General features: G+C 49.1%; 2 protein-coding genes and 1 long non-coding RNA gene across 6 annotated transcripts in view; 2 read left to right on the top strand and 1 right to left on the bottom strand.

Moving 5' to 3' along the window:
* Nucleotides 1-17,935, top strand: part of TANC1 (tetratricopeptide repeat, ankyrin repeat and coiled-coil containing 1) — a 336,351-nt gene that overhangs the window by 187,361 nt on the left and 131,055 nt on the right. For all 4 annotated transcript variants that reach the window (XM_089659744.1, XM_089659745.1, XM_089659746.1 and 1 more), the window contains one exon: nt 6,144-6,274. In XM_089659744.1, the coding sequence (XP_089515870.1) occupies nt 6,144-6,274 (131 nt within the window). The remainder of the gene's footprint in view (nt 1-6,143; nt 6,275-17,935) is intronic.
* LOC149470781 (uncharacterized) lies at nt 3,754-16,794 on the bottom strand. Its single transcript, XR_016307892.1, has 2 exons — nt 16,476-16,794; nt 3,754-6,248 (listed from the first exon to the last, which is right to left on the bottom strand). It is a non-coding gene; the product is annotated as an uncharacterized LOC149470781 (long non-coding RNA).
* Nucleotides 7,576-10,761, top strand: LOC149470782 (uncharacterized). The gene is made up of 4 exons (XM_089660449.1): nt 7,576-8,392; nt 8,897-9,131; nt 9,229-10,543; nt 10,735-10,761. The coding sequence occupies exons 1-4, from the start codon at nt 7,576-7,578 to the stop codon at nt 10,759-10,761; spliced, it is 2,394 nt and encodes a 797-aa protein (XP_089516575.1).

The following is a 17,935-nucleotide window of genomic DNA, read 5'->3' on the forward strand; positions in this document are numbered from 1 at the left end:
CAGACAAAACACTGTCAGTCTGCAGGAGCCTGAGATTGCACCCATGATCTGCTGTTTGCAGGTGCAATGCTTTGCATTCTCCTAGTAGAATTTTTTTTTTTCCACAAAGGTGAACTTACCCTTGACGTTCCGAGTTTACCTTAATAACAAACGTGCTGCAGTGCACCACATTACGCAGTATTGCACTGCCATGCATTGAGGTGCAATGCATTACAAAAAGTATTATTTTTAGTTAACTGGTGCAGTAGGCACCCCTTTCGAATAAATAACTGCCTAAAACCAACACACATTAACGCAGAGAAGAATGCATGTCCATGCATATGCGTTACTAGAAGTGTGAATCTAGCCTCAGGGAAACGTGTCTTAGGTGCCAGGGGTACTCCTATTTGGTCATTTAAACTATAAATGCCAGTCTGAAAGGTTAGTAAATACTAATTCAATATAAAAACAGCATTAGTTATTTCAGAAGCAGAAGGATTGGTGGGAAAACAGTGATGTACGAGGGGCATTCAAGTCAAACTTGAACTTTCAATTTTCTGGTATAAGAAGGGATGCTAGCGTGGCGGTACTACACACAGTAGAAAGTGGCAAGTGTGTCCTATTACTGATAGATGGCATACATGTTGCGGGCCAGTCCAGAGACAGCCAATCATGATGGCAGACAACAGTGTTAGTGTGTGCGTGGAACAGTGTGTGGTTATGAAGTTTCTTGTGAACAAAGGTGTAAAATCCACTAATCTCTACAGAAGACTTCAAGCACAGTACGGTGATGAGACGCTCAGCCGCAGTAAGGCTACGTTCACACTAGCCTTGGTTTCAAGCGGTAGAAAGGTGTTTGGGAAGCGTTTTTACCGCTTCCCAAACGCCTCGGACAATTCTGCCCATTGCAGCACATGGTGCTGTTCTAACGGGAGCGGTAGCGTCGCGGTGCAGCAAAACGGACGCCTCTGGTCGAGTCAGGAGGCGTTGAAGCCTTCTATTCTAGTCTATGGTGCCGCTTCACAAATGCCCGGCTGGCATTTGCGGTGCGGTTGCGACGTGGTTGCGGTGCTTTTTCGGAGCGGTAACACCATCCACACTTCATTATAGGCGTTTGTGGGGCGTTTTTAATGCTCGGCAAACGCCTAGCAACTGCCGCTGAACCGCGCATGCAGCGTTTGCAGAGCATTAAAAAATGCTCCGCAAACGCCGGACCAACGCTTGCCAAACGCTATGGGGGCGTTTGGCAAGAGTTGGTAAAACAGTCAAGTCTGAATGGTGTAAATGTGAATGGTGTAAATGTTTCAAAAATGACCGTGCATCCGTCAGTGATGATCCCGGCCGTGGTGGATTCTCAGCAGTCATTCCTGTGAACACTCAGCACATGGAACGCCTGATCCTGGATAATAGATGCATAACCTGTCGTGGAATTGCACAAGAGACAAATCTTTCTGTGGGAACGATGAACACAATGATGATGAAGTGAAGCCGGCTGCCCTAGGATGGTTTAGGTTGTACTGACAATTCTATGCCGAAGCTTTCCAGGCATTAATTATAGTGGTTCTAAAGGCTCAAGGTTTTTTACCTTCATGCATTCTATGTATGAAGGTAAAAAACCTCTATGCAGCATCCCCCCCCAGCCCTCCTAATACTCAACTAAGCCCACTCTCTATCCAGTGATGTACACTGTAGTCTCAGCTATCCCCAGACTCCCTCTTCTCATTGGCTGTGACAGAAGCGGGAGCCGTTGGCTCCCACTGCTGTCAATCACATCCAGTGATAAGAGAAAGGGGGCAGAGCAGTGTGAATGGATACACGGAGCAGTGGATGCCCCCATAGCAAGCTGCTTGCTGCAGGGGAACCCGACAGGAGGGAGAGGACAGGAGCACCAGCAGGGAACCCTGGAAGAGGAGGATCCGGTCTGCTCTGTGCAAAACCACTGCACAGAGCGGGTAAGTAAAGACATGTTTGGTATTTTTTCTTTAAAAACCATAAGCTTTTAAAATCACTTTAAACACTGGGATAAGTGTTTAAATGTAGCAGGGGAGTATGTTGAAAAATAAATGCAGTTTTCCACTCAATTTGTACAATTTGTTCTTTTATTAAATAAACTCAAAAGCCCCGGTTTGACTTGAATGCCTCTTGTATTTGAAGGTTATGGCCCATAAATTTACACACTTCAGGGGTTTTTGAGATGAGGTGAGACAAGCCAAGGGGTACTTGGTAAACCTTTGTTAACTAAAACAGTCATGCAGGCAAACAGCTAAACATACAGCTGAAATAAATATATGTGGACTGTTCTAACCGACATTTTTATGATCAGCCATTCTTTTTATCCAGACTCCCCTGCCCAGCAGTATTGCCAGGCCTGTGAATTTCCCAGCCTGCTGATTGGACAGGAAAGTAGCAGAAGAGCACTGCTGCGTTGTCAGCCATTGTGGGCTTCAACCGGATCCCGCTTTATTTGATTTTGCCATTTTTTCGTGAGGCAGAGTCTCTGATTTCTGCCTCAGTCTGAGCAGAATTTTTTTTAAAAATGTAGGTTTTACATCATTAAATAAATCTTAACTTTTTTTTGTTTAACATTTCCCCTTGTCGTGGGACAAGCAGATATTATGCAGCCCAGTTTTTGACACCCTAAAAACCTTTGTGGTTGCCCACCTTTTCGGAGCAGAACAGTCCATAGTGGATCATGGCAATAACGTTTTTTTTTCTGTGATTCAATTTGGCAATATATGCATTGAAATGGCAATACTGTGTAACGGCAATTCATATTTTGGGGACAGCATTAATTCTGTAGGGGGTGTGACTGTAGGGCCGTGGTCTCCAAACTGCAGCCAGATGCGGCCCTTTGCTTGCCTTTATGCAGCTCTTGAGGCATTACTCCTGCCACTGACACTAACAGTGGAACATAATTCCTGCCAATGATACCAACAGGGCACTATTCCTCCCACTGACACCATCAATGGGACATAATTCCGTCCACTGACATCAACAACCGGGCACTATTCTTCTCACTAATACCAACTGTGTGGCACTATTCTTCCCAATAATACCAACTGTGTGGCACTATTCCTCCCATAAACACCAATGATGGGGCATTATTCCTCCCATTGACACCAATAATGGGGCACTCTTTCTTCCTCTTAATACTAGTGATGGGGCACTATTCCTCCCACTGACACCAATGATGGGACACTATTCCTGCCCCCTAATACCAAAGATGAGGCATTGTTTACTCTCACTGGGCAGTGTTTGGCCTCCCTAAAATCTGAACCACAGTAAACTGACCCTTTTGTTAATAAGTTTGAAGGCCCCTACTGTAGGGGATGCAAAGAACCCAATCAGTAGAGGACCAGGAAAGAGAAGGACCCAACTAGTGACTGTGTGTCTTTTATTTACTAGTGTTGCTCTCCTGCAGAGTAATACCACATTCTCTTTTCTTTTTTTATTCCCTTCTCTGTTCTTATCTGTTGCTGAATGTAAGACTACTAGCCTTTGGTCACACCGAATCCAACTTCGAGATTGTACGACTCCACTTGAAGTCGCACTATTTAGGAGTCGGATGTCAGTGCAACTTTAAGTGCGACTTGCGAGACATCTGTGTGACTTCTTGCACAGATGTCTATGCAAGTCGTATCTGACCTTTCAAAAAGTAGTGCATGTATTGCTTTCAAACTCTGTGTGACTTGATATGACCGCTTCAATTGTGGAGAATAGGGTGTTACTTGAAACTATCTAATCACATGACAAGACGCACCGGTGTCACCGGAGTCTTACAGATTGGCCATTTTTTTAATAAAACAAACTCCACATCAGAGACCACCAAAGTTTTTATAGAAGAGTTCCCCAATATAGGTTTGGCAGCAAAGCCATCTGATAATGGCTTATGTTATTGGGCTCTCTTACATGCAAATACTTGTCTCCTTTACCTGCCCTGTCAGCTGGTCTTGGCATGTCATCGGCACCTGGCAGGGCCTCTTGACTACTTTTTGTTTGTCCCCTCCGCGAGACTCTTGTATAATGGAGGTTGCTGCAGCCAGCTTGTCAGTTCACTTTACGCCGGGCCCAGTAAATATGATATGACGGCTGGGGACTAGCCCGAGTCGTCTCGCTTTCTCTCTAGCCGCTTTGAAGTGCTGGTTTTGAGGGTTAATTAATTTGCCTAGGCAAGCCAGAGTTCACGCCAGCATCTCCAGATCTGACAGGAAGGCGGACGTAATTGGAAGACCACTAATGAATGGGTATGTGGGAGCAGGACGGGACAAGACTGACAAAGAGGCTGGCCCAGTTCCTGGAGGAATGTTCTGCCACAGACTTGGGAATTCTGCCATCATCCTCTGGCTGCTGAGGCACTACAGATCCCAGCATGGGGGTGCCAGTGAATGTAATGATCTATATTTGTAGTACTTGCTGCCCAAGTGTACTCCAAGTGTACTCTCTGACAATAGCTAGAAAAGTTTCCATTGTTTGTTTAGTTTTTTTTTGTTTTTTTCTTTTGCTGATTGCCATTGGGGATTATTCTTTTAACCAAATTGGCTATATTAGGACACATTTCATTTTGTTTCTAAACATGAACGAAGGGCTTTGCATATTATCTGCACTGCCAGATATGGAAATACTATTAATTCATTGTACTTATTGATTTCAAGAGCTTCTCAGTTTAAACACATTCTGCTTTCCTATCAGAGGGAGTTTGCCCAAACCCCTTGGGCGCCAGATGTCCTTTTTCAGGCCACCAGTCTAGTTTTTAAAGGGTTAGTCTACCCAAAACTAATGTTTTTAAAGGTGTTGGAAGGTCACCTGTTTATTAGATCTCTTCGCAGGTCTATTGCAGAGATCTGTGTTTTGCTTTGTTCACAGGGGGCATAATAATGCATATTCCAATGCGAAGGCCATGTTTACTCGCACAGGGAGGGTGTTCCGTGCATCCCTGTGCAAGCAGTCCCATTCATGTGAGTGTGGATGTATTGGCTGTACAAACATGGCGGCTGCTTGCAATATGACATCTGTGCAGATGTGGATGCATGTTATTGAACTCACACTATCTGCGTTCAGGGCCATGTCAGTGCAGCCGCTGCATCCCAAATGACATCAATAGGACTTGCCTGCACAGGGAATTTATGGAACACCTATGTATCCCCGTGCAGGTAAACACAGCTCACACACTGGGTACGCATTGATACACCCCATATGAACAAGGCCTGTGAGTTCCAGGCCCTGCACACCTGCTGTGACCATTACGAGAGGCTCCCGCTTTTCCTGTTGCATTTGTTATGTATTTTATATCATGTTGAATGAAATAGGAAGAGCCAGAACACACAAAGGTGAATGGGAATACCAACTCTTAGGTAGACATCAAAAGATAGAGGAGCTATGCCAAGGAGATTTCACTGATTGTGGTAATTAAAAGAGAAGTATAGGGTTTAAAAATAAAAATCTGGGTGAATGCAGCATCATCCACCGGATGCAGGACTGAGAACTGAGTGATCAAACACTGCTGATCGCTCAGTTTTTGGTTTTCACAGAGCAGAGAGCTGGTGACGGTCAGTCACCAGCTCTCTGCTCTGCCAACCAGCGCTCACTGAGAGGCTGAGCCAGCTGCCGGTCCAAGCATTTGGGTGCATCCCGACATTAAAGTCTTGAACTTTCCAGAGCCTGGACCAGCCAAGTGACGTTAGCCGACAGCGAGCTATAGCCCACTTTTGGCTGAAAACGGGTCACAGGAGTGCAGATCGAGCTGCACTCTTGTGATCCCCAGGAGAAGTAGAGTCAAAATAGCATTAGCTGTACTTCTCCGTTTAAGACCAAGAAGGAGCCAGGGGCTAACTCGGCCCACCAGTTACATATACAAGTAAAGCACTACTTTTGGTGGCCTGACCCTTTAAGGCCAGCTCCCATATTATATCTAATATTGATGATAGATTGGCCATACCGTCCATTAGAAGCCATGGAAACATTATTCCCTATCAGTTTCCAGCAAAAAATCAATGTGCTTTCTAATGACGACCTCAGCAATTCAGATATGTTGATTCTCCTTAACTGTGAGTCTATTACAGATATTTGATTTCCAGTTTGCTATTAGCTCATAATGGAGCTCTGTAGTCTTCTGCAGAAGAAATCCTCCAGCCTGACGTCTTTCCCATTTCACCCTCTCCATGTAGAATCTGCACTCGATAAGACCTCGGGTTGTTCACCGGCTGCTCAGGAGCTGATGACACGGCTGGGATTCTTGCTGGGTGAAGGCATTCCGAACACTGCGCGAGTTTCTATGGATGAGAAGAATGAAACTATGGTAAGTGTGCACCACTGGGGCAGGCTTTGTGGTTATTGGGTTTTGGCCTCTGCCCCATTTTATGCCTGCTATTTGAACTAACCGTACCCATTATCACTTGGGTGCAACCTCTTCCCTCACCCAGAGCTCTCTCCCTGCTTTCAATTTTTGCTTACCAAGCAGGCACTAACTGCAAGCCTGATTTCAACTTTCATCTCACATACGGCTAAGCATTACAAGTAAATGTTTTAGGTGATTGCACATCCTTACTGGAAAATTATTTCATTACTCTTAGCCTGGGTTCACACTGATGCGGTGCGGAATTCGCAACGTTTTCTGTGCGAATTCCACACAGCATCACAATCGCACTCCTTCATGCGAACCGCTGCGGGTGTGTATGTTAAGTTAACACCCCGAAACCTGTCCACAAAACGCAGTGCGATATGCAGAATCGGATTGCATAGGTGTGAATACCCAATGCGATCCGTTTCTAGTGCGGACCCAAAAAAAGGGTCCTGCACGTTTTTGGTGTAGGTGCGGTGCGAATACAAAATGTATGGCTCCAATCGCACCGCACACAAATCGCATGTGAGTCACACAGGAATGCGGTGCGGTTCCTGTGGGAATCACATGCGATATACCGCACCGCATATATGTGAACCCAGGCTTAAGGGATTACCTGAGTGATGCAAAGCATTTTTATACGTGTCTGAGTTTGTTTAAAGAAAAGTTCCAAGCAAATATATATTGATTGAAAAATTGCTGTTGTATTTTTTTTTTTTTTACCTGTATGCCATATAATCCTTTGCATTAATGTCTCATTACCGTGTGCCCATTTGCTGAAACTTCAGACCTAGACCACTGTAAAAGTGTTTTGCTAAACAGACCTGGACAACAGCTCTGTCGGTGTCATGTTTCAAGCACTAGGGGATAATCTTGACTGTTAAGACAGGTGTAAAGCACAGGCATTTTTAGAGACTCTGAATTGTATTTGTGCTGCCCCTAGCACTTGGCTGTGATAGTAATGCCCGTAGCGTAAATGACAGGAAAAAAGTAGCGCAGGGCAGGCATGACTAGGCCTAGAGTGGGTAAGGAAGGCTAGAAAGGGTTAAGTCAGTGCAGGGGGTTTGAAAAATGCATAGGTGGGAGCTGGTTGGTAGAGGGAGAACGTGGGTGGTCTCCTGGCACCTTTGGGTGGGGTGGTCTGGGTGGGGGGCGGTCATTCGGAAGCTGGACGTTGGTGAGTGAGCTTCAGCGAGCTCCCCTCACACCCTACCCACACCAGCATCATTAGGGCCTTTTCCCTGGGACAGTGGGCTTTTATGGATGGTCTGGTGGCCCAGCTGCGTGAGGCAGCAGCCTCACGTGGCATAGACTGGCTGCAGAGCCGGGTCTCTGCCTTTTTGCAGGACCCGGTCTTGTCCCTTGACCCGGGCTTATCGCAGGGCCCGGGCTTCCCGCCGGAGGAAGAGGGGCGGGAGCGCCCACGTGCTCGGAGGTCTCGGCCTCCGGAGCGCTTCAGCCCGGACTCCCCACCCCCCAGAGCTCAGCGCCGCATCAGGAGCCCCACACGGGACCCTCCGGCCCCGCAGGCAGGGCTCTCTCTGGCCTCTGCTCGCGGGGGAGCCGGGAGGAATCCTCAGCTTCGGCGGAGCTCGGTGGGCGGGGTTTCGCACGGAGGAAGCCCCTCCCCCCCGCCCGCACGGCAACGGAGACGGGATGGTAACGGCTCCTCCACTGGCAAGGTGCATGCCAGGGAGGGAGCCCAACGTGGGAGACGGAGCGCTGCGGCTGCCGGGCTGTCCCCTGCTGCAGTCGGTGGGCCTCCTGTACGGCATGGAGCGGCGGCTCTGAAGAGGATCCAGCAGAAGGGCGGCTCTGGGCAGAGTGCTGAGGAGATCGTGACAGGACGGAGACCAGGGACATCGAGGGGCGTGGCTGGTGCCGGGAGGCGGAGTCGGCTGCGGCACGGCCCGGAGGGACCCGTGGCTCCTGGGACGGGGAGGCCATGCAGCCGTCAAGAGGAGGTCGACCGATCGGAGGGCGAGCTGTCTGAACCCGATGCGGGGGTGACAGCTGGCCGCTCTGCAGCGATGGAGTCGGGAAGCGCGGCTGAGGGGACATCTCCTGGGCAGCCTGGTGAGTTCCCTATTTTATTCTCTTCTGCGCTTCGGGACCTGTTGGGGGGGGGCGCGGCCTCGGCGGAGAGGGATGTGGGCGTTCCCGCGTCAGGTTTAGGGGGGGGTCTCGGCGATTTGATGTTCGGCCTGAGGGATTTGTTGCGGCGTTTTGAGCAGGGTGGGGGTAGGGCCCCTGGGCCTGCTTCGGCGTGGCTTCCGCCGCCGGGTGTCGGGGTCCTAGAGCAGGAGGGGGGGGACAGGCGGAGCTCGGGGGTTTCTCCCCCTCCTGGTTCTGCGCCAGGGGTGGTTACAGCGGAAACAGGTGCTCTGGTTTCCGGGGTGGTAGATGGGGGCGCTGGGGTCTCCGGGACAGTAGGCGTGGCGGACTCGGCCAAGGGTGAGATATATGTCTGTTTTGAGGGCCCTTTGGGTGCGCACTTGCCGTTGGAGGTTCGGGAGCGGATTTGGAGGGGGGAGTATGTGGACATTTTCACGCTCTTGCCTTTGGAGCGTTTTCCGTTAGATGGGTCGCGGGTTGACGAGGGTAGGCGTGAGGACGCTGATAAGCGGCGTTTTCGTTTTATCCCGCGGACATTTGCAAATTGGATGCAGGCATTTGCGATCATGGCCAGTGTCATTGGGGAGAAGACTCCTGAGCATTGCTCAGCTCTCTTTTGCTACCTGGATGCCATTAGCGAGGCTAACAGGGTTTACGGTGGGACCGCATGGCTTCGATACGACGAGCAGTTTCGGCAGAGGCGGGCTGTTCGCCCTTCATTGCGTTGGGACCATAAGGACATAGGCCTTTGGATGCGCCTCATGACTCCCGTGCGGGCTCCCGGTTCGTTTTTTCAGGGTGGGGTCGGTGGTTCATTCTCCCCTGGACAATCGGCCTCAAAGCGTAGGGGTGTATGTTGGCAGTTCCAAGAGGGCGCGTGTCGTTTCGGGGGGTCCTGCCGTTTCAAACATGAGTGTTCAGGTTGCGGCGGCTCCCATCCTTTGTCGCGCTGTTTCAAGCGGGGTAGAGGCCTGCCCGGAGAGCATGCGAGTAAGAGGGACAACTCCGGTGAAAGTGGAAAGGATGCGGCCTTTCCTAAATAGATATCCGGATCGAGCAGCCGCCGGGTTGCTGTTGGCGGGGTTTTCGGAGGGTTTTCGTATTCCGTGTAGTTTGACTTCGATCCCCCCTTTAGCTCGCAACTTACGGTCGGCGGTGCAGCATGCTGAGGTGGTTTCGGCAAAGTTGAGTAAGGAAGTGGGGCTGGGACGTATGGGCGGGCCGTTTTCTTGCGCTCCGTTTTCAGATCTGGTGGTTTCACCCTTGGGGGTGGTGCCCAAGAAGGAGCCGAATTCGTTCAGGTTGATTCATCACCTGTCTTTCCCCAAAGGGGGGTCGGTTAATGACGCCATCGATCCGCAGTCCTGTTCGGTGTCTTACACATCGTTTGATGCGGCAGTTTTCTGGGTTCGTCGTTATGGGCGCGGTTCGCTTATGGCGAAGTCAGATATTGAGTCCGCATTTCGCTTGTTGCCGGTACATCCGGATAGTTTTCGTTTTCTGGGGTGCCATTGGCAGGGCTCGTTTTACGTTGACAAGTGCCTTCCCATGGGGTGTTCGATCTCTTGCGCTTTGTTTGAGCGGTTCAGTTCGTTCTTGGAGTGGGTGGTGCGGGATGTCTCCGGGATAAATTCGGTCATCCATTATTTGGATGATTTTCTTTGCGTGGGTCCGCCCGCTTCCAGGGTTTGCGCGGTTTTGTTGGCTACGTTGCAACACGTTGCTGACCGTTTCGGGATTCCATTGGCTTTGGACAAGACTGAGGGCCCAGCTTCAGTGATGACTTTTCTGGGCATCGTTTTGGATTCGGATGCCATGGAGTGCCGGCTGCCAGGGGACAAATTGTTAGCCCTACAAGGGGAAATTCGTGGGGTGGTGGGCAAGCGAAAAATTCAGCTACGAGCCTTGCAGTCGTTGCTGGGTAAGCTGAACTTCGCTTGTCGTATTCTGCCGATGGGGCGAGTATTTTGCCGACGGCTGGCGGCGGCGACGGCGGGTATTATTTCCCCTTTGCATTTCATTCGTTTAACTAGGGAACATCGGGAGGACTTGAGGATTTGGCATACCTTTTTGGATGACTTTAACGGACGGGCGCTGTGGATGTCGGGACCAGTCAGTAATTTTGACCTAGAATTGTTCACGGATGCGGCGGCTTCCGGGGGATATGGGGCCTTTTTTAAGGGGCGGTGGAGTGCGGCTCCGTGGCCTTCTTCTTGGGCTGCGGCGGGTTTCCTTAGTAACCTGGTGCTGTTGGAATTTTTTCCGGTGGTATTAGCGGTTGAGGTTTGGGGTGAACATTTTAGGAATCAGAAGGTTCGTTTTCATTGTGACAACTTGGGGGTGGTCCAGGTCATCAACCGGGTCTCGGCTTCCTCGCAACCAGTGGTTGGCTTGCTTCGCCATTTAGTGTTGCGTTGCCTGCAGCTGAACGTTTTTCTCCATGCTGTGCATCTCCCTGGGGTTGATAACATCTTGGCTGACGCTTTGTCTCGTTTTCAGTGGGACAAATTCCGAGAGTTGGCGCCGGCGGCGGAGCAACACGGGGTTCCTTGTCCCGACTGGCTGTGGGAGATTGCCTTGGGGTCGTTGCAGGTTGGATCCGGAGGTCGGTGAGTGAGGCGACATGGTCGGCATACTCGAAGGTCTGGCGAGAGTGGCGGGATTTGTTACAACAGATCGAGATAGATCCGTGGGGCCCGGAGGTAGGGGTGGCGGTTTTGTATTATTTGGCAAGGAACTTGGAACGGGGGGTGTCGGCTGCTGCGGTGGATAGGCGGTTGGCTGGCTTGGCCTTCCTCTTTAAGCTTCAAGGGTGTCGGGACTTCACGAAGGAATTTTGGGTGCGACAGGCTCTTCGGGGTTACCGTAGGGCTTGTCGCAGTAGGGATTCTCGTCGTCCGGTGTCCTTCGAGTTGTTAGGATCGTTGTTTGAACATCTGCGCTGTGTTTGCTTTTCAGACTTTGAGGTGTGTTTATTTCGGGCGGCCTTTGCAGTGGCTTTCTTTGGGGCATTGCGTGTTGGGGAGCTTGTCAGTCCGTCCAAATCCGTTCTTGGGGGTTTGTTGGGGGATGATGTCAGGGTCTCTGGTGATTGGGTGGAGGTGTTCGTCCGTCGGTCCAAGACGGACCAATTGGGTCGTGGTGCGCGGGTAAAGTTTTTTGCCCTTCCTACATCCTTAGTGTGCCCGGTGCGGGCGGTTCGTGATTTTTTGTCCCGTCGTCCGGTGGGGAGTGGCTCTTTTTTCATGCATGAGGATGGGTCCCCGTTGACTCGTTTTCAATTTGTGTCGGTTTTTCGACGCTGTTTGACGGTTGTGGGTTTGGATGCATCTTTGTATGCTTCTCACTCATTTCGGATTGGGGCGGCTACTGAGGCTGCTCGGTGGGGTTTGTCAGATGCGGCGGTGAAACGTATTGGTAGATGGGATTCCCAGAGGTTTCGCTTGTACATTCGACCGCATCTGTTGGGTTGATTAAGGTTGGATCCCGGGTTGGTGTCCCTGGGTTGGGGGGAGTTTGTTCTGTCTCTGTGCCGTTTTGTTTTTTTGTTTGGTTTTGTTCTGGTGGTAGTTCTTGCTATTTTATTTCAGATGGAGCGGTGCGCCTGGTGTGGATCCTGGGGCACTCCTACGTTTTTTGGGGGGCCAGGCGGGCGGATGTGAGGCCTAATGGGCGACAGTTGGGATTGCCTAGACAGGAGGCTTGTGTGCGATGGATTGGTGTGCCGGGGATGTTGTGGGGTCGTGTGGTGCCTGAAGTTCGGCGCTTTTCTAGTCTGGATAGGCCACCGGATGTTCTGGTGTTGCATGCGGGGGGTAATGATCTGGGAGTTCGGTCCATGCGGGAGTTGGTGAGGGACGTTAAGATGGACTTTCTGCTATTGCGGAGGGATTATCCGGACATGGTGTTGGTATGGTCGGATATGGTGGCCCGCGCCTCTTGGCGTTTGGCACGGTCGGTGGAGCGGCTTAATAAAGCGCGGATAAAGGTCAACAAGGAGGTGGGGCGCTTTTTTATTCGGAATGGGGGGTTGGTGGTCCGGCATTTGGAGTTGGAGGTGGATACCTGGCGGTATTTGCGGAATGATGGGGTACATCTTAACGCAGTTGGGACGGATTTGTGGTCTCTGGGTTTACAGGATGGTGTGCAGAGAGCAGTCCGTTTGTGGTGGGGCACGCATGGGTAAGGGCTTACCCAGCGTGTTGTGGCGGTTTGTTGGTCTTTGGAGGCGGGTATTATCTGGAAGGTACAGAGAATGGTGTGGGACCCATCGGTGGTATGGTGTGCCCGGGGAACATTCCAGTTAACCAAGGTTTAACTGGAATGTGGTGGTGCTGCACTGCGGACGGTAAGGTTGTCTCCGAGCTGGGTGGTTGCGGCTGGAGGCCGGTTGGTATATGGGGTCCGCAGGTGCATTTTGGATAATTTTGTGGATGGGGCCTTCGAAGACCAACAACAAATTGGTATGTTTCTGTATAAGGAATTGGTTTGGTGTTTAAAATTGTGTGGTTAATAATAAAAGGCCATGTTGGCCATTTACTCCAAATCGGTGTCATGTTTTTATTTAAATAAGAGTTATAGGTAAGGGGATCTGGAGGAACCGATCTCTGGTGCACTAGTCAAGTAATGCCCGTAGCGTAAATGACAGGAAAAAAGTAGCGCAGGGCAGGCATGACTAGGCCTAGAGTGGGTAAGGAAGGCTAGAAAGGGTTAAGTCAGTGCAGGGGGTTTGAAAAATGCATAGGTGGGAGCTGGTTGGTAGAGGGAGAACGTGGGTGGTCTCCTGGCACCTTTGGGTGGGGTGGTCTGGGTGGGGGGCGGTCATTCGGAAGCTGGACGTTGGTGAGTGAGCTTCCCTCCCACCCTCCCTATTTGGTGAGTTTTGGTTTCTTCTATGAGGAACGGGGGTTCTGCGGTTCAGGGGCGGTTTGTTGGTCTTTGGAGGCGGGTATTATCTGGAAGGTACAGAGAATGGTGTGGGACCCATCGGTGGTATGGTGTGCCCGGGGAACATTCCAGTTAACCAAGGTTTAACTGGAATGTGGTGGTGCTGCACTGCGGACGGTAAGGTTGTCTCCGAGCTGGGTGGTTGCGGCTGGAGGCCGGTTGGTATATGGGGTCCGCAGGTGCATTTTGGATAATTTTGTGGATGGGGCCTTCGAAGACCAACAACAAATTGGTATGTTTCTGTATAAGGAATTGGTTTGGTGTTTAAAATTGTGTGGTTAATAATAAAAGGCCATGTTGGCCATTTACTCCAAATCGGTGTCATGTTTTTATTTAAATAAGAGTTATAGGTAAGGGGATCTGGAGGAACCGATCTCTGGTGCACTAGTCATGTCTAAGGACTCATTCACACCATGTCCTTGAGCTTTGCAGATCAACAAAGGCTTAATACAATGGCACATAGAAAACAATTGTTTTCTATGTGCCCCTTTCATGCCGTACATGTGCAGTGATTATTATTATACAGGATTTATATAGCGCCAACAGTTTGTGCAGTGCTTTACAACATGAGGTCAGACAGTACAATTACAATACAATTCCATACAGGAGGAATCAGAGGGCCCTGCTCCTTAGAGCTACGTCTGGGAGTGCTGTGGTTTGCACTGCGTAAAAATGCAGCACGTTGCATAGAGATGAATATATTGTCATTTTTTTGACAGCTCAAAAAACCCCCCCAAAAATGTTGAAAAGCATCTTAAAGTGCAGCTCCACCCAAAAGAGGAAGTTTTGCTTTAAGCCTTTGTCCCCCGCTCCCCATTTAGGATTGGCACCTTTGGGGAGTTGAGTGGGTACTCGAATTTGACAGGTATTCACTCCCACTTCCACTGCGATCGCCTAAGTGATCAGAAGTGGAAGTTGTCCTCCCCGTAGTCTTTTGAGACACACGACAGGTCCCAGAAGACTACAGGGCCATTCACAAAGCGCAGCGCTACTCGCTCATGTGCAGTGGGCACCCGGCTGTGAAGCCGCAAACTGTCACAGCCAGGTGCCCACACTGAAGATGTCGGCGCCAGGGAGAGAAGACGGCCGGTGAAACCAGCAGTGGTGAGGACACCGCTGGACCGAGGGACAGGTAAGTGGCTGTATTTTAAAAGTCAGCAGCTACAGTTTTTGTAGCTGCTGACTTTTATTTATTATTTTTAAGGTGGAACTGCTCTTTAAACAACGTACTTCAGTGCACAGTTTAGCATGTGTGCTGGTGTGAATGAGCCCATGTTTTGATGTGTCCCTTTGGGCTTGTTCGCACTAGTGGTGCCCTCTTCACTTTTCAAAGTAGTGAGGAGGTGACGTATATATTTTTGAGCCCTGAAAACCTGCACCACTGTGCTGCAACCAGTTGAATGAGTCATATTTGGAGGGTGGTACTGCCTGCCACACACTGCTAGGTGGATAATTCTTGCTGCACCATGATGCAAATGTGTGCGCCCGTCTGCTACAATTGCAACTTAAGGGGGAACCATTGGGGAGGGGGCAGTAAAAATTTGGTTCAGGCTCGTGTTTACTTCACCCCTCCACCAATCACAAGTGTCTTTCAAACCTGGAAGGAAGGTGTTCAACCTGCATAAAGTTTGAGCAGCTTTCCGCACAATGTTTTATTTTTTTTTCCAGGTGGCCAGGCAAACAACCCAGCAAGCTAATTGCTGACTGCTGTCTCCAGTTCTAGTCATCCTGTCTTAGGATCAAAGATGGCTGCTTGTCTTTTCACAAGCTGTGAGAACCTGTCATCAGCTAATTAGCTGGTAGCTTGCTGCTTCCTTGTTAGAAGAGGAGTGTAAATAAAGCTGTAATAGGACAGAATGAGGATATTGGCAAATACAGATAAGGGAGTTCAGGTCCAAGGCAAGCTGAAGTATGGAGTGTTGAAATTCTGTGTTTGTTTTAGATTGTCAGGGACTGTGTAGGTGTGCTCGGCAGAAGCCGGAAACCACCGTCTCTTCTGCTCACTTGACCGGTCCTTATCTGTAGAACAGGTTCAGCCCGCATGTCCTGCTGAGCACAGTTTACATGTGCCAATGGAAAAAAATTATCACACGACTGTAAAATACTAAACATATTCGGTAAATATAAATCATTTACATATATGAGAGCCTATTACGACCAAGCAAACACGTTTTGCTGGTGCTTTACTTCTTAAGCTGCCCATACACCATGCAAATTTCAGCTTCCTGATAAACTGGCCTTAAATTTGCTACATGGATGGTCCTTTTGGCACCCTCCTGAACAGGAAGGAGTTGAACGAAAAACTTGGATCCAATCAGATATAGTCGTCGTTTGGGTATTTTTACGTTAGTGCTTTGCAGTGTAATATGGTACCTTATATAGTTGGTTATGAAAAATTTACCTCTGTGCAATATACTAAATGCAAGTTGAAGGAATGCATTTTCAAAACTATAAAGTCGCCTAGCCCTTCTACAGGCTGGTTTTTATTGCTGTCTATGACTCCTTTGATGTTTTCCTGTGCAGTCTGTTGGACAGGAGTGGTCTGTATCCTTATTGGGGAAATCCTCTTCACGTTTTGTATGGTCATCGCTACAGGAAGTGAATGGAAAACTTGTCATGTGACATTGGACATCAAAGTCGCATGACAAGTCGTACTCCATGTTTTCCAGTGATAACCATTCATAAATGTGCTACCTAAAGTTGCTGTGACTTCACAGTAGTTCCTGCACTGCTTTGGTCTGACTTTCATGCAACTGTAGAGCCATAAGCTTCAATGTTAACCCTTAAAAGTTGCAGGAAAGTCATACCTGAATGTTTTACATGCAACAACTGGTCAGACTTTGCAGAGGGACAAGTCACATCTAAGTTGCACCCATCCAAAGTTTCACTCCAAAGTCGCCCAACTTTGGAGTCCTACAAGTGTGAATGGAGCCTAAAACTGACTAGAGAGTTACCTCAATTTCTCTTTCAGTTACCAGTACAAGAAATGCCATATAATCCAGGCAATGACCCCTACCCATTCAAAGAGGGTGTGCCTAGATTTACTCTTTAAAGTTAAAACAGCTGCAGCCTGTAAAAGAAGATGTTGAATTGTTACCTGTTGGCTGGCACAGGGCATGTCCAGTGTCTTGCTTTTTGCATAGCCATGGGCACCAATGCTGTCCAACAGTTTTGCATGTGCCAGATAGCGAGTCCCAGTCTGTATGCTGTGGTTATGTCCCTTCCAATCACAGTGGTGACAGACCGGTGAAACCACAGTGCCCAGCAGCAGCATGCTATTTGATAGACAGGTAAGTATCCAGATTCTCTTTTTTATGGACTGTTTTTTGTTTTTTCAGCTTTTCATCCTAGTGATAGAAAATACACACAGTCATGTTAAAAACTATTGCACTGCAGCAGTTTGATTGGTTGGTGGAGTGTGTTCAAGCATTTTGTTAAAGCGGATTTCCAGGTGTGGATTTTCTTCCATAATTACATTGGTCCAGCTTGGAACAATATAAGTATGCATATGCTATACTTGTGGGATGCATGTGGAAGCGGGGAATTGCTGTAGTAGTCATGGGTACTACAGTGATTGCCAATGTCTTCCAGGTCCTTCACAGGGCGGCTGCCCTGCTGCACAGTGAACACAGGAGGTTGCTTGCTCAACACAGGTGCCATTCACAGAACATATTTCACCAAAAAGCCAGCAACAATGTTAAATCCACAAGCTAAAAGTCCATTTATTAACCTCTTCGCGGCGGCCGCACGCAAATGTGCGGCCTCCCGGTGTCTGCGCCTTGACGCCGAGTGGCCACACATTTGTGTGCAATTAAGAAAAACATATGTGCTGAGAGCGCGTGCCCTGCACGCTCCCAGCACACATGTCCGGTACTCACGGAAGGTCTTGATCTCTTTCGATCGGAACCTTTCCCGATCATGTTGTAGCCGTGACAGCGAATCACGGTGGTCACATGACCCTAAAACCCCACCCCGCCTCCTGGCTTCTGAAACCCTTAAAGGGCTGGGAGGCACCGGCGCCAAGGGGTTAAAAAAAGTTGGAAAAAACAGCCAAGGAGTCTAACACGTTTCAGCCCCGTAGAGCCTTAATCATAGCATGAGCTATGAAATACATTAGCTCCTTGAAATGTATTAGCTCCTGTCTGAGGTTAAGCTTGAAGGAGCTATGAGCCAGAGTACCAGCATTTATTATTCCTCAGATTGGAGTCTGGGGGTTGCAGTGCTGCTCATTTTTCTCCGCCATTCACAGAACAGCTCAATTTTTCTCAATGAATGCATGGCGTTCTCTGATTGAAACTGATTGAATGCACAGCGTTGTGTGAATGGTGCCTGTGCCAAGTGAACATGACTCCCTGTGGTTACTATGCAGCAGGATAGTTGCTTAGCATTGGACCCAGAAATCAGCAGTAATCACTATAGTAGCAGTGACTACTACAGTGATTCTCAGCTTCCACACCGATCCCTCAGTTATGGTGTATGCATACCACATTGGTCCAAGGTGAACCAATGTAACTATGCAAACAAATTAATACCTAGAGTTCAACTTTAAAGCTGGTG

This window comes from Staurois parvus, unplaced genomic scaffold (assembly GCF_062004578.1).
Source record: "Staurois parvus isolate SC_StPar_1 unplaced genomic scaffold, SC_StPar_1.0 ptg000031l, whole genome shotgun sequence".
In the NCBI taxonomy this organism is placed as follows: domain Eukaryota; kingdom Metazoa; phylum Chordata; class Amphibia; order Anura; family Ranidae; genus Staurois; species Staurois parvus.